General features: G+C 39.9%; 1 protein-coding gene across 3 annotated transcripts in view; it reads right to left on the bottom strand.

The window, feature by feature from the left end:
• LOC118423370 (kin of IRRE-like protein 1) overlaps positions 1-12,414 on the bottom strand; it is a 24,656-nt gene extending 12,242 nt beyond the window's left edge. The window contains exons 1-8 of one of the 3 annotated variants that reach the window (XM_035831486.1): positions 12,199-12,414; positions 10,531-10,612; positions 7,858-7,991; positions 6,932-7,131; positions 5,879-6,008; positions 4,828-5,160; positions 3,298-3,448; positions 2,300-2,430 (exon numbers count right to left, since the gene is read on the bottom strand). In XM_035831486.1, the coding sequence (XP_035687379.1) occupies positions 2,300-2,430; positions 3,298-3,448; positions 4,828-5,160; positions 5,879-6,008; positions 6,932-7,131; positions 7,858-7,921 (1,009 nt within the window). In that variant the 5' untranslated portion in view covers positions 7,922-7,991; positions 10,531-10,612; positions 12,199-12,414. Of the gene's footprint in view, positions 1-2,299; positions 2,431-3,297; positions 3,449-4,827; positions 5,161-5,878; positions 6,009-6,931; positions 7,132-7,857; positions 7,992-10,530; positions 11,791-12,198 lie in introns of those variants that run through there. The other 2 variants (XM_035831487.1, XM_035831485.1) reach the window with 2 other exon arrangements.
• Between the last annotated feature and the right edge of the window lie 2,175 nt (positions 12,415-14,589).

Here is a 14,589-nt window from a genome sequence, read left to right as displayed (position 1 = left end):
TGACCTGAAACAGTGTTACGCTAAACTCCTGAAGAGAAGTTAAGTGACTGCTGCGATTATCATAGATATGCCCCTAAGAACTGATACAATATAAAGCCTTCTGAATAGTCTAAAATGCGAGAGCCTTAGGCGGGCTTTGCTCCCCCTGGCGGGAACACTGCTATATACGGGATCATGAGGCCCCGCTTATGAATATTAATTAGCCTTTGGCCTCCTCTTCGCTGATTGGCTAGGTCTTTGATTCAATTAACTCTCCGGCTGACGCGCACAGGTGTGGCTCTGTGCGGGGTCACGGAAGGTCACGTCAGGAGGCCAAAAGAAAACAAATTTCCCCTCAGAAAAGTGCCAAAATTAATCATTTTAAAGTTGTATATGTCAAAAATTTTACTTGAATCTTGTTACCAAGTATCTAATGCCTATCTATACCGAATTTCAGGTCATTTAATTGTAATACCAGGGTACAGGAGCCAAAAGTGTCCTTTTTTGGTCAAAAATTGGCCAAAAATCGCAAAAATAAGCATTTTGTTGCACTGTACACCAAAAGTGTTATTGAATTTATATGAAGGGATTATCAAGGCACATCTGTGTCAAATTTCAGCTCATTCGGTTGCAATACCAAGGTACAGGAGCCAAAAGTGTCCTTTTTTGGTCAAAAATTGGTCAAAAAATCGCAAAAATAAGCATTTTGTTGTACTGTACACCAAAAGTGTTCTTAAATTTATATGGGGGCATTATCAAGGCACATCTCTGTCAAATTTCAGCTCATTTGGTTGTAATACCAGGGTACAGGGGCCAAAAGTGTCCTTTTTTGGTCAAAAATTGGTCAAAAAATCGCAAAAATAAGCATTTTGTTGTACTGTACACCAAAACTGATATTGAATCTATATGGGGGACTTATCAAGGCACATCTGTGCCAAATTTCAGCTCATTCGGTTATAATACCAGGGTACAGGGGGCCCAAATATACAGTTTTGGTCTTAAGATGACCAAAAAACCTTAATAAAATCATTTAAGAGACAGATATGGAAAAAATGAAAAAAACACCCGAGGGTATTGGCCCACTCTACCCTTGTGCCAAATTTCAAGTCATTCGGTTGAGGAACAACGGAGATACCGTGTTCTGAAGATTTGACAGGAGAAAGAAAGAAAGAAAGAAACACTAGAAAGGCCGACATTTGCTTGGGAGCAAATACAGCATATTGCAATCCATCTTCATACAATAAAGGACTCTTCCAGAACACCCCAATCTATGCAAAATGGACCAGTCTATGTGGCCCATTTCCCATTTATAGTGCTAAAGCTACCCCAACACCAAATTCCAGATCAGTTGGCTTTCTCATGACACAGGAAGCAAAAATGTACATTTTTGGTCAATAATGGCAAAAAATCCAAAATTTCACAATTTTTGATTGATGTACACCATAGGTGTGGATAGAGCCCTGTGGCTACATACTGTACGCACCTTCATACCAAATTTCAGACCATTTGGTTTTCATACATAGGCACAGGAGCCAAAACTTAACATTTTTGTCCATAAATGGCAAAAAATCCCAAAATTCAACAATTCAAGGTAATGTATGCCCAAAGTGAAAATGAGGTACTGTGGGCACATACCAGACACACCTTCATGCCGAATTTCAGGTCATTGGGTTTTCATACAATGGTATAGGAGCCAAAAATAAACATTTTTAGTCAAAAATGGCCGAAAACCCCAAAATAACTCATTTTTGAAATTATCAATAACGAAAGCGTTGATATGGTCCTGTTGTCATATGTCCAATGCACCTATGTACTAAATTGCAGGTCATTTGGTTTCCATATAAGGGCATAGGAGCCAAAAATAGACATTTTTAGTCAAAAATGGCCAAAACACCCCAAAATAACTAATTTCTAAGTAATCTATGACAAAAATGTTGATGGGGTCCTGTGGTCATATGTCCAATGCACCTCTGTACCAAATTTCAGGCCATTAGGTTGTAATACCAGGGCACAGGGTCCCAAAATATACATAATTGGTCTAAAAATGACCAAAAACCCTAAATATCATAAATTCTAAGGCCTCTATGAAGAAAGTGAAAAAAACACCTGGGGGTATTTGCTATTTCTACCACCCTGCCAAATTTCAGCTCATTTGATCCAAAAATGAAAAAGTTGAATCAACTTGAAGATTTTGACAGGAGGAGAAGAAACGAAGGAAAAACAATATATTGCAATCCCATACTATGTATGGATTGCAATATAATTACGAATACAATATATTTCACCATACCTATGGTATGGCTGAAATATAAATACTTACTATCATAAGGTTTAACATCCACAAAAACTTGTACAGTCCCGACAGCTTTTGGAGGCAAAACGTTTTCCGCAGAGCACTGGTATGTCCCTGCGTGTTGTTGGGATGCGCCAGGGATGATGAGAGTTTGGTTTCTGCGAAAACGAATAACATGGTCAAAATGGATATTTGAAAATGGGAGTATTGGTTTTGATGTGTGTTTGTATGTCTATGTGTGTGTGTGTTTGTGTGTTTGTATTTTGAGGTCAGTATAACTTTAGAACCGCGCTGGATACATTGCAATGATATTTGGAATGTCGAAAATGGTGGGGAAGACCATGGTCATGGTTGAATGTAGGCCCCTGGTATGTGACCTGGTTAATGCAGAAAAACATCAGGTTTTTTAATCATTTGGCCTAAATATGCTAAGGTGTTGATTTTGGGGGGCTGATAGCCTTTGATGCAAGGACGAAGTTGTGTACGTTTGGGGCCTCTACAATTTGCTCTGGAACTGCAGTTTTGTAAAATATTTCAAGGCGGATAGCTAACCAAAAGAACGACAAATTTCCATGATATTCGGCATGCAGGTGGTTCATAATAACATGCAGATTATGCCATTTAGAACGTAATTTGCATAATCAATGAAATTCTGTAAATCTAGTGTTTTCCAAAGCATCCTAGGATGGAAAAGGCATTTGCATAAAATGATCAAAGGCTAAGATAGATATATCTTAAAGTTGGCAAGTTACCGAATAAAGAGACTCTTTCACTCCTTTACGCTTGGGACCGCATTGCAACCGCATAAAATAATCACTGTACATGCATATGACAATACGTTCGGTACCGTATCTGTAAACAACGACACCTATAGCTGCAGTGCAATGTGAACCCAGTCAAAATTTCACTGAAGAAGTTGACAAACGGTCACCGAAACGTCGGTGGAAATGCAACAAAGGTTGAGCAAAAAGAGTCTCTTTATTCAGAACACTGTCTTCTTGGAACTATGAGTAGTGCAGAATTACCCGTTGGCAAGATTGCCCTGAAGTAGAGTACTGTTAAGCTTGGTCCATGTGATGGTTGCAGCAGGGTTGCTGTCGACTTGGCAGGTCAAGGATGCAGATTCACCTTTGAAGACTCTCACCTGTTCCCTGGGAACAACTACAGTCGGAGGGTCTGCAAACAGTAGAGACAATATGATTAGCAATAGTACCACAAGTCTTTGTGAGTTGACGATTGGATTCTTACATTTCCTTGTATCAATAAGGTCGCATTTTATGTACTGATATGTGGTATAAGATAGATTAACAACGATGTGATAGATTGTAATCGCAACAGTTAAAGTTGATTTGTATTTTTGAAGCACAGGTTATGAGACATGATAGCGTAAGCATGGGAACAACATTCTATTTTTTTCGGTGACAGTTGTAAATGTAATAGAGTTGGTAAGCTGGGATTTTGTCATTTTTTAGAATTTATCTTTATCTTAAAGTTCGGTCGAAGTGATTCAAGAAATACAGTATGATACTACGAAACTTAGATGCATCAGGACACCAGTATTTTCAACATCATGTTAAACTTTCAATAATTATCATGTAGTGTGCTAGAGGGGGGGGGGGGGGCTACATGTTGGTAATTTAGTGTGTATTTTTACATCAAATTTTCTGTTACACCAGCAATGAGGATGTTGGAAACAAAATGCTCCAACGTTTTCATTATACAGATGTTTAATGGAATAATATTAGACTCTTGCTCATTAATCCATGTTGATTCGGTAATATGGATGACATTCTTTATGAATCCCAAAACTGACGTGTGTCAAAAAAAGTTTGGCCCAAAAAATTGCTTACATTATACAACCTAAGTGGTCACAAAGATTGAACAAAAGACTGAGCACTCAGTATGGTCTTCTGAACTACTCTCCAAGCAGAGGTTAGGCTCCAGCTGTTTTTTTTACGTTTTTAGTCGTTTTTATCCATTTTGTCTTGATGTTTCTTGAAGCCCGCCAGCGTAGCAATACAAAATATTATACAAAAAAGAAAGCCCGATAAAAACGACTAAAGAAAACGTAAAAAAAAACCGGAACCTAACCTCTGCTTGGAGAGTAATACCGAACAGTAGATTCTTAATCTTTTTTCTTTCACATCTTCGTCTTCGTCTTTGGAATTGACTTTAGCATTGTACGATATCAAAATCCGTTTTCCGATATTTTTCTTACGCTACAGTTTATATACAGCTGCTTTGTACGATTTACATTATGATTGAAAACTTTTGGGGGAAAGGGACAAAGATTGATATGCGCTCATGGATGCCATCCACATAATCGAACCAAAGCGGCATTTTTTATAGTTCCTCCAAATCTTATTTCTAACTCGTAGTCTCAAGCGAGACTTGGTCACTTTCCTTGAACAAGATGGACTGATAGCCGTCGAAAAGATAGAGGTATGTTTTTTGCCTTTAAAACTGTCAGTGTTCGAAGAAAATTTGTAGTAACTGTATTCATATGTGACTGATGAACCTATTCAACGGCATTTTTAATGGAGTCATGTACTTACAGTGGACAGTCAGAACTTTCCAGGATTCCTTCACAAAGGTGAATGGGTCTTCTGATTGGCTCACTCTACAGCTGACGTTCACACCGTTGTCGTACTTGGTCACGTTGTTCCGGAAATAAATGGTACTTTCCACCGTGCGTTCACCATTCGGTCCTGTGTTTAGTTCTATTTCTTCGCGGTATTGGTCGCTGAAAATTGGGCCTGTACCGTTGTGCCATGACAGTTGTGGTTCCGGATATCCTCCAGAATACGAACATCTCAACACCAGCTCTTGGCCGACTTGCAATGGCGTGTCCGGAATAGTAGTCAACGTAGGGGGATCCGGAACTGGAACTAGACATTTTTTAAAATCGAATCAACGACAAAGTAAAGAATCTAAGATGTAGATTCATTTTACCTTTATCTGCGGGGTAACATATATCCATTGTTTCTATTGGCTGGGCATTAAGGGATATCAAGTTGACGGACGGTGGTTCCAAATTGAATTCTTTTTTCAAAGTATCAAATATGTTGAACAACGGATATAGGTTACCCCGCGGATAAAGGTAAACAAGCTTAAGAGCGTTTTCTACATTGTTTAGGGATACAACGCGGAGATAAAAAAAATCAGCTACAAGAGTATGGTAATGTTTCGGAAGTGCATAAAAATGAAGGGTATTAATTAAGGTGCTAGCATATTATGAGGGGATCTTTGACAAATCTATTTTAGCAGGATCAGAAAAAAAGCATATCCATATACATTTACAGTCGTACAAGCTCTTTGCATTTACCAAATGATCTTCAGAATTCGATTACGCATGCGCGGGTGACAGGGATTCTGGGTAATAGGGTCAAAGGTGAAGTCCCATGGCTTGTAAGTATTTCGCCATTTTGTAGGAGCCATTGCGCCATGGACACGATTCCGCAAATAAAACAATGTTCTATACTGCTAACGTCTGATGGGTCTTCACATTTGACATACTGCCAAGAATTCCTGTCCCTCGCACATGTGTGGCGGAATTTTCACCCAAAAAGAATCATTGATATGTAAGATAATAGACCGCTCTCTTACCTACTACACTGAATTCGGTATATACAATCAGGTTTATACCCTTGATGGCACATCTGTACCTCCCCGCATCCTCCCGTGTCACGTTTACTATTTGCAGATTATATTCTCCTCCTGATGCGTTACCAAACAGCTAGAACATGAAATACGCCACAGTTAGTAAATTTATTTATGTCATACCTGTGACGCGAAAACGTTCGATATGGATGTTCCGGACCGTGTAATAACTTCTGTATCACACAGGTTCGAAAGTTGTATCACACGGGCTTCCTTCGAGTAAATCAAATAATTTCGAGCGGGCCGAGTGTGGCACGGTTGGCAATTCGAATATCTGATTCGGACGTTGGAACATTGCTGTTGTAACACTTTTTGTTCGAGGGCACCAGATTTGTTCAACTTCTGGCGCATTTCGCATCAAAACATGGGTTTTCTCAGGTGGGTATGATGTAAATAAAAATGCATAATCTCACCCTACGTCACCAGAATTAAAATGATGTCATTACTTGAAACTTTGGGTGTCGTTGTTCTGTTCCGTCGTTTAGAAAATGTTGAAATTAAACTTTTTTTGACACTTGATATACACAGTTACTGTGTGTGGTGAATTGTTATGAGTTGTGAATTTTTTTTTCTTTTCACTCATGTATTGAAGAGGTGTACAAAGTAACACTAGTTTGGTAGGCTGGTGTCATATCAAGTTGACTGCTACAGTCATATGGCTATAGCTACCACATTGGTGTCAATTTTACTCTCAAATGTACCTCAGTACCGTCAAGGTTAGACTGCTTCAAGCTATATGTCCCCAAAGGCCTTTAAAATCTGACAAAATCTCACTTTTAAATGTATTTTTGATATGATATTTTACCAAGCTTTTTCGAAAAAAATGGCGTCTAGAAGAAGATGGAAGTCGGCATACCGCATAAAATGGACCCTGTGCGCATATGTACCACAGTGACCTTTGTTCTAAAGAAAAAGCACTGGCATGGTCCTTAGAATTTGACCCTTACCAACAATGCATCACATTGTGAGGTAACCTATAGATAAAGACGAGATATCTACCTTATAGCGAGCCTCGGGGTAGTTTGGATCAACTGTCTGACCGAGTGTTACATTGTTGATCTCTCCGTTCGGGCTGGTCACCTCCCACCTAACAGCGCCCTCTGGCGACAGGTCGCGGCCTGGGTAGCTGCAGCGAAATATGACCGTTTCTCCTTGCAGAACGGCCGACGGTGGTCCTGATATAATTAACTGCCCCACGGCTGCAATAGAGAACGAGGGGATTAGATATTTTGTTTTGATTTCCCACCTAACAACGTCCTCTAGCGGCAAGTCTTGGAAACTGCAGTGCAATGGGGCTGTATCTACCTACTCTATTGTACAATGGTGACAGATGATGAATTTTACCAGTACAAACTCAGCACGGGCTTCAATGGAAAACTTTTGGACGTAAAATAACGCATGCGTGTTGATACAAATATGAGTTATTGCTTGGTTCCTTTACATGAAGTCTTTGAGTACATATCATTTGGGTCAAAATGCCACAGAATGCATGTCCTAATTCCAATAAGCTTTCTACAACTGACAAAATTTGGTATTGCAGGAGATTTTACTCATGCTATATAGCAAAAGTTTATGCTATAACTTAACCATGTCTACATGTAACTAAATTTTGAGTCGGCGATATGTATTTCCAAGTCATGTAATTCCTTTATATGTTCTCTGTCCCATTGTAGTTCCACGTCTCACATACAAATGTACACACCAACAATTCAAATTGCTTAATTTGTTTCCTAGCACAAATCGAAATGTCATATGGGAGAAGGGGCGATTCTTCAAGGCACATTCACATGGGCTATAGGGTTGAGTAATTAGTCAAATGTAAGTTGCTTTTTTACATTCTCAGATAGGCTACTTTCATAATCAATAATACGAAAGATTGATTAAAGATTTAATGCGTACTTTTATCATAGAATGACTGCACGTACCTTGTGAAATGATGGCAAACTTCACGAACGCAAAAAGACAGCACGCGTTCACATATGTAAACATGTTGACGACAGCCAACTCCAGTGTAGTCGTTTCTGGATGAACAATCCACTAGCGAAGCAGAAACGTAATCCTGGGCATAAGAGTTCAACACTGAATAATGAATAAGCCTTTATATATAAGAGAGTCTAGTCTGGCGGTTCACATACTAAGGCCATGTTGATTTGACTATATGGGTGACATCATCTGTGAAACTGATGCGAGCGGGCGAATAAAAAAGTTGACCCCGTATGACTAATGTATATGATAATATTACGTTAATTTGGGGTGTCTGTGGCGCAACGGCTAGAGCATTGGAATCAGAATCAGTAGGTCCTGAGTTCGATACTCGCCATGCCCCTGCCCACATGACGGTGGAGTGACGCCCACCGAGCCTCACGGCTAATCTGTCTAAAGGTGCCAAAAACACCTACGGATTTGGTGCTGCCAGTGTGTCAACATCTGCACATGTGCCACTAAGACCCGTGAATTTGTTTTATTACGTTAATGACCCGCCTTCCTTCGTTATATACGGTGCCATAATTTATGACTGGTTCATATAACCACCTCATAAATGACTTCGTCCATCGTATTACGTAAACTGTGCTCATGTTACGACTTAAATTATGATCGAAATATATGAAAACGCTTTTGGTAACAAAATAACCAAAAAAATTATGCGAGCGCGGATGTCACCCAAATGATTGAATCAACGTGGCCTTACTACATTGTACTACGTTTGTATTTGTATGGCTGTACGTAGCCTATAGAGCATGAATAGGACAATGCATAATTTAACATGCACCATACATAATACATAGTTCAATGACATTAGAAAAGGTTCCACGCACGTCTTCCAGTAACGATGAGATCTTGAACTTGAAGGACTCTGCGAATCTACCAAGTCAACGTTCAAATCTTTACGAGGGATGACAATACATATATACGTTCTCGACTAAAAAATAAGGCGCACAGGTCAAATTTTTTGGACATAATGTTCGATACATAACGTTTGATAGCAATTATATGAATTAAGACTTTTTTTCAATGAAATAGAAAATACTAGTTTCTTGGTTGTGAATTTGTGAGAAATTTGCTATCATTGTGACATATATATCACATACACTTAGGTAATCATTACAGTTGGGTAAGCATGATGACGGTTTGGTAGAGGAGAGCAAATTTCTTGAGCACATGGAGGCACATGTGACTAAATCCTTCATTTATTTATTTATTTCTGTTTTCTTTAACCAGGGTAGGCTCCCATCAGTGGCAAGCACTGCTTTTCAGGGAGGCCCTGGATACATACACAAATAACACATACATACAATACAATATTTACATAATTACAAAAACCAAAACCACTTATATCCTTTTCCGTTCCAAGTCGTTAAGGGGATGGAGGTCAGAGGTCACCCAACGTTCTTGCACAATGTTTGAATGTTTGTGTAGATGGAGCAGTTTTCACAGTTAGTGGGAGTGCATTCCAGCTTTCTGCACCTCTATATGCAAATGTTCTTTTCCCAGATTCTAGCTTAACTTTCGGAATTCTCAAAGATTGGTTTAAACTATGTCTGGTAGTAAGTCATTTCATCACTACTTCGTCTTTCATTGAATATTAAACTAAAAATGGTCATCCATATATGACTTACAGGAACATTGTTTTTGACGAGTTTGCTTAGAGCAAGGCCACAACTAGCACTCACTGTAGCAGCAACTCTTCTCCTTAAGTCAGAAACATCAAGCTTAGGCAAGCTTGACTTACTGACTCAATGGGCAAAGCAAGAGTTATAAGGCTGCAGGGGAAATTCCATACCCCATTTTTATCCCCTCCGACGGGAATTAAAACCCCTTTTTGATGTGCGTGGAGGGTTCTTTAACGGGTGTGTCTATCTTCATATACATGACCTCCATTTAACACCCTACCCGAGTGACGTTAATGACATAAACTAGGTACTCATCTCCGCCTGACTGAAGTCATATTAAAGAAGGTATAAACATTAGAAATTCCTCATATGATTGTAAAAGCTTCCTTGTAAGAAACGTATCCCATACTACAACTCCTGTATTACTTAGTTAAGCTATAGAACTGTAGGTATGTAGATGCCATACTTTGTACCTCGTACAATTGTTGTGCAATAAAGTTATATAAAAAGGAAATTTGACATTGTGTTAAGTACCTTTCCCAAGGGTATAAGATCGGTAGCGTGACCGAAATTGAACCCGGGGACTTCTGCGTCTGGTTTGGTTTCAAATAAAGATATCACAGTACCGTTGCGATACGACGTTTTCAGACGTCACGGAAAGTAAGGAGGATAAATATATGAGAACTTTCCATTGAAGACACGAAGATAGCTAACATAGGTGCTTTGGGATGGGGTGCCAACAGGAAGTTGTGAATGTTTGTCTTTTCGATTCACATACATTCAACCAGGCACCAAAGACCATATTATCATTACAACGCTCATAATCGGAAGGTAACTAAAGTCCTAATATCGTTGAAAACACATCGTTAAAGAAACCCGCAGAATCCTACAAAGACAACATGTTTAAACTGGCGTAAACAAACCCACCCCCCTCCCCCAGCAAGGCTTTTACCAAGGTCAATGAAACGGGAATTGTATAACAGTTACCTTGTGTTGACAAACGGCAATGGTGCGTCCAGAACACTCCGGATTTGTTTACAGTTGATGACGTTGAGCCTTCAAATCTGTACTAAAAATAATAAAATCTACGCTAGGTCAGACAGAATTTGTGGACGTCTGCGACGAGAAAATACCTGCCGTGAGTGTCGCGTACTGACTGTTTTGTCACCGCAAATCCCAAAGGCATTTGAACCACACCCATGCATACACTCACCTGTCGTAAGTGTCACGTACTTGGGTGTTGTCACTGCAATGCCCAAAGGGATTTGAACCACACCCATACCACACTCATACAACTCACCTGCCGTGAGTGTCACACACTGACGGGTTTGTCACTGCAAATCCCGAAGCCATTTGAACTACACCCATACCACACTCATACAACTCACCTGCTATAGGTGTCACGTACTGACTTGTTCTCGGGGGCCAACCCTTCAGCATTTTGGTCATTACTCTAAGAATACAAATGAAATAATCTCCGACGAAATTCTACATTCCCATTTTAGTAGCCTTTACGGCGAGGATTTCACCGCTAACCTGCCTAAATTACCTAATGATTTGAAGTTCAAATAGAAAGAGAGCTATTGAATCCAGAAGACAAGCTTCAAAATACACATTGTAATTCATTGGATGATCCAATTAAAAAAAAAGCTATCTCTAACCTGAAAAACGGGAAAGCTTCAGATGGTGACCTCATTCGTAATGAGATGTTGAAATGTTCGTCACATATTCTCGTAGAACCGCTAGCGAAACTGTTTAACATATTCTTATCTTCCGGTTACTTTCCCCAAGACTGGCGTGACAGCCACATTGTTGCTATTCATAAAGGCGGGGTAAAAGACGACCTGGCAACTACAGAGGAATTTCAGTACCTAGTTGCCTTCCAAGCTATTTACATCAATACTAGACACGCGCCTAACCACATGTCTAGACGAAAATAATCTAATTTACCTACATGTCTAGACTTTAGACGGAGTCGAACCCAATAACCTAGGATCTAGAGTTGTATCTTTTATGTTACCTGCAATTAGCACACGGGCAAGAATTTGCAATAAACGTTATTATGAAGGACCTCTATTTAACACCCTATCCGAGTGACGCTAATGACATAAGCTAGGTACTCATCTTCACCTGAGTGAAGATATATAAAGGAAAGTTGACATTGCGTTAAGTACCCTTCCCAAGGGAACAATATCGGTAGCGTGACTGGATGTGACCCCGACCACCTCTGCGTCTGGGTTTGTTTTCAAATACCATGACATCACACTACCGCTGCGACAAGGCGTTTTCAGACGTCAGGAAAAGTAAGGAGGATAAATATATGAGCACTTTCCGTAGAAGACACAAAGATATATAACCTCAAGTGTAACACCATACGCTATGAGGCTAACATAGGGGCTTTTCGATGGGGTGCCAACAGGGAGTTTGTGTATGTTTGTCTTTTATATTCGCAAACATTCAACCAAGCACCAAAGACCATACTATCGTTACGACCTTCATAATCGGAAGATATCTAGATTCCTAATACTGATCACGAAAACTCATCGTTGAAAAAAAAACGCTTACAAACACTACATGTATATCCTGGCGTATACACCCCCCCCCCCTGCGAGGCTTTTACCAAGGTCAATGAAACGGGATTTGTATAGCAGTTACCTTGTGTTGACAAACGCCAATGCTGCGTCCAGAACACTAGGATTGATTTGCAGCCGGTGACGTTCAAAGTTCAAGCCTAAAGAGTCCTTCTAAAACATTAAATGTACGCTAGGTCAGACAGAATTTGTGGACATCCGCGACGAGACAGTACCTGCCGCGAGTATCACGTCATTGGGTTTTGTCACTACAACGCCCAAAGAGATTTGAACCACACCCATACAAATGAATGAATGAATGAATGAATTTATTGCTCAACAATCGCACAGGGTACAATGTATGGCAATTAATAACAACTAACTGTTGTTGGCATCACATCTGTCCTGAGATAATTGACCTATGACGATTCACGATCGACACTGATACGTGTATGGACAGACTTGGAAAATGTGGCACTACACGCAACTCATTTTATTGTGCCACATACAAAGAACAACAAGTTTTACAAGGTAAAGGTAGTCCCAAGCCTTTGAAAAGTCGTAGGGTAGTGGATTGTTATCCATTGTGTCTAGGGCACGTTATATCGAAGCGGAGCCTAACCCTCTCCTTACACCGCCTTTTACCTCCCCAACCGAAGTCAGGTACCCATTGTTTTACACCTGGGCGGGGTCAAGTTAAGTGCATTTCCTAACGGCATGAGATCGGTAGTATTACAGAATTGAACTCATGACCCCTGGGTTCATGGCTAAACACCCCACATAAGATAACGTTAATCGCATGTGGGTAATTCAAGACGGAATAGGTACACTTCATCCATACTTACGAAAGTATTAATGCAAATAATTTAAAAGTCTTTGTTACTGCATTGATGAATGTAAAATCCTAACCCATTACATTTGTGCTGTGTGTGACTAATGAATAGTCAATGATCCACACTCTTCATTGTGACGTATACACGCCAAGCGCCCCTTGCCTCTAGTTGTATACAAACCGGTCGGACTGCTCCATTGCTGAAGTCAGTCACAAACAAGCTTTTGTAGGTTACAAGCAGCCTAACTGTGGCTTTTCGGACTTTGCCTGCAAAATTGTGCTCAAAGGCCCCTTCACACGAGAATCGGAATGAGGCGGAATGCCGTCTGAATGAAATTCTTTGTATGTTCCTGAGAATTCGTAGTGTATTCTAGAAATTCTCACTGCATTCCAGATATGTGTGCCTACTCTGGTGACCGTTCCGAATGTCTTTGTCATGCTTTAAACTTTCGAGGTACATTTGAGGTGGAGAAATATCGAACGGCATGTATTCGAGATATTCTAACCGCAGTACGACCACATTCTAAGGCATTCCAACATTATTCGAAACATACTGATCTCATTCGATGGAAAACCGGCCTGCCACAAGAATGAGCAAGAATATCTAGAATGCAGTGAGAATTGTTTAGAATACACTACGAATTCCCAGGAACATACAACGAATTTCATTCAGACGGCATTCCGGCTCATTCCTATTCTCGTGTGAAGGGGTCTTCAAGGTCTTCAAATTTGCAGGCAAAGTCCGAAAGGTCACAGTTAGGCTGCGTATGAACTACAAATCGGATAAGTGCTAACATAAGAACATTGGTCATAATGTGCTGACTCAAGAGGTAGATTTTCACTCTATGCAGTAGATTGTCGTCATCTACGAAATCGAGACGATCTTCCCAACTAGAGCAGACGGAACCAAGTACTGACTGTACTGATAATTATAACAGAAGTTGCACTAGAGTGTGGCTTGTAAGTTACACGTTGAAGATATTCCTGTTAGAATTATAACTTCGTATTTGGTTTCCCCTGCCCCAGTTTCAAAAGACTACGTAGTACTACTTAATCTAGATTTTGGACTAGTTTTGCAAATTCAATCGATTGCCCGGGTGACTAGTATGGTATTACCACTATAGGCCTCTATGCTACAGTTTGGTAACACAAACTGAAGAAATAGTCCTATGATTATGATTATCTTAAGGGTGATACAATCGATGCCATTCCATTGTTTCTGTGTGTTCTCACTCGTCATGCGAGTGTTTAAAGGTAGCGGAACACAGTTTTTCTTCTAGGGGATTTACATGGTAAGAGGCATCGACGTCTCAAAAGCTATTGTAAAATCTACAAAACATGTGGAAATGAGCTCAAGTTTATCTGCTCGTTCTCTTTTAAAGCCACTTTTATGTGACCCCTAAATATTGTACCCTAAATAAATTTTTAACTTCTCACTTTGTGGTCCTTAGCCATGCAAGTCCCAATAGGCAAAATACTGTGTTCTGCTAACTTCAAACAGTCGCAAGAGAGAAGGCACACAGAAGCCATAGAATAGTATCGTTACTTTCACCATTAGACTGATGAGAGATAATAATTTTTTGAGTTTGTTTTATTCTATTGTTCCTATGTAGTATTAAGACCTTTATAATACAATAACATACT

This window comes from Branchiostoma floridae, chromosome 9, assembly GCF_000003815.2.
Source record: "Branchiostoma floridae strain S238N-H82 chromosome 9, Bfl_VNyyK, whole genome shotgun sequence".
Taxonomy (NCBI): Eukaryota; Metazoa; Chordata; class Leptocardii; order Amphioxiformes; family Branchiostomatidae; genus Branchiostoma; species Branchiostoma floridae.
The sequence above is the reverse complement of the archived record's forward strand: the minus strand, read 5'-3'. Positions and strand labels throughout refer to the sequence as shown.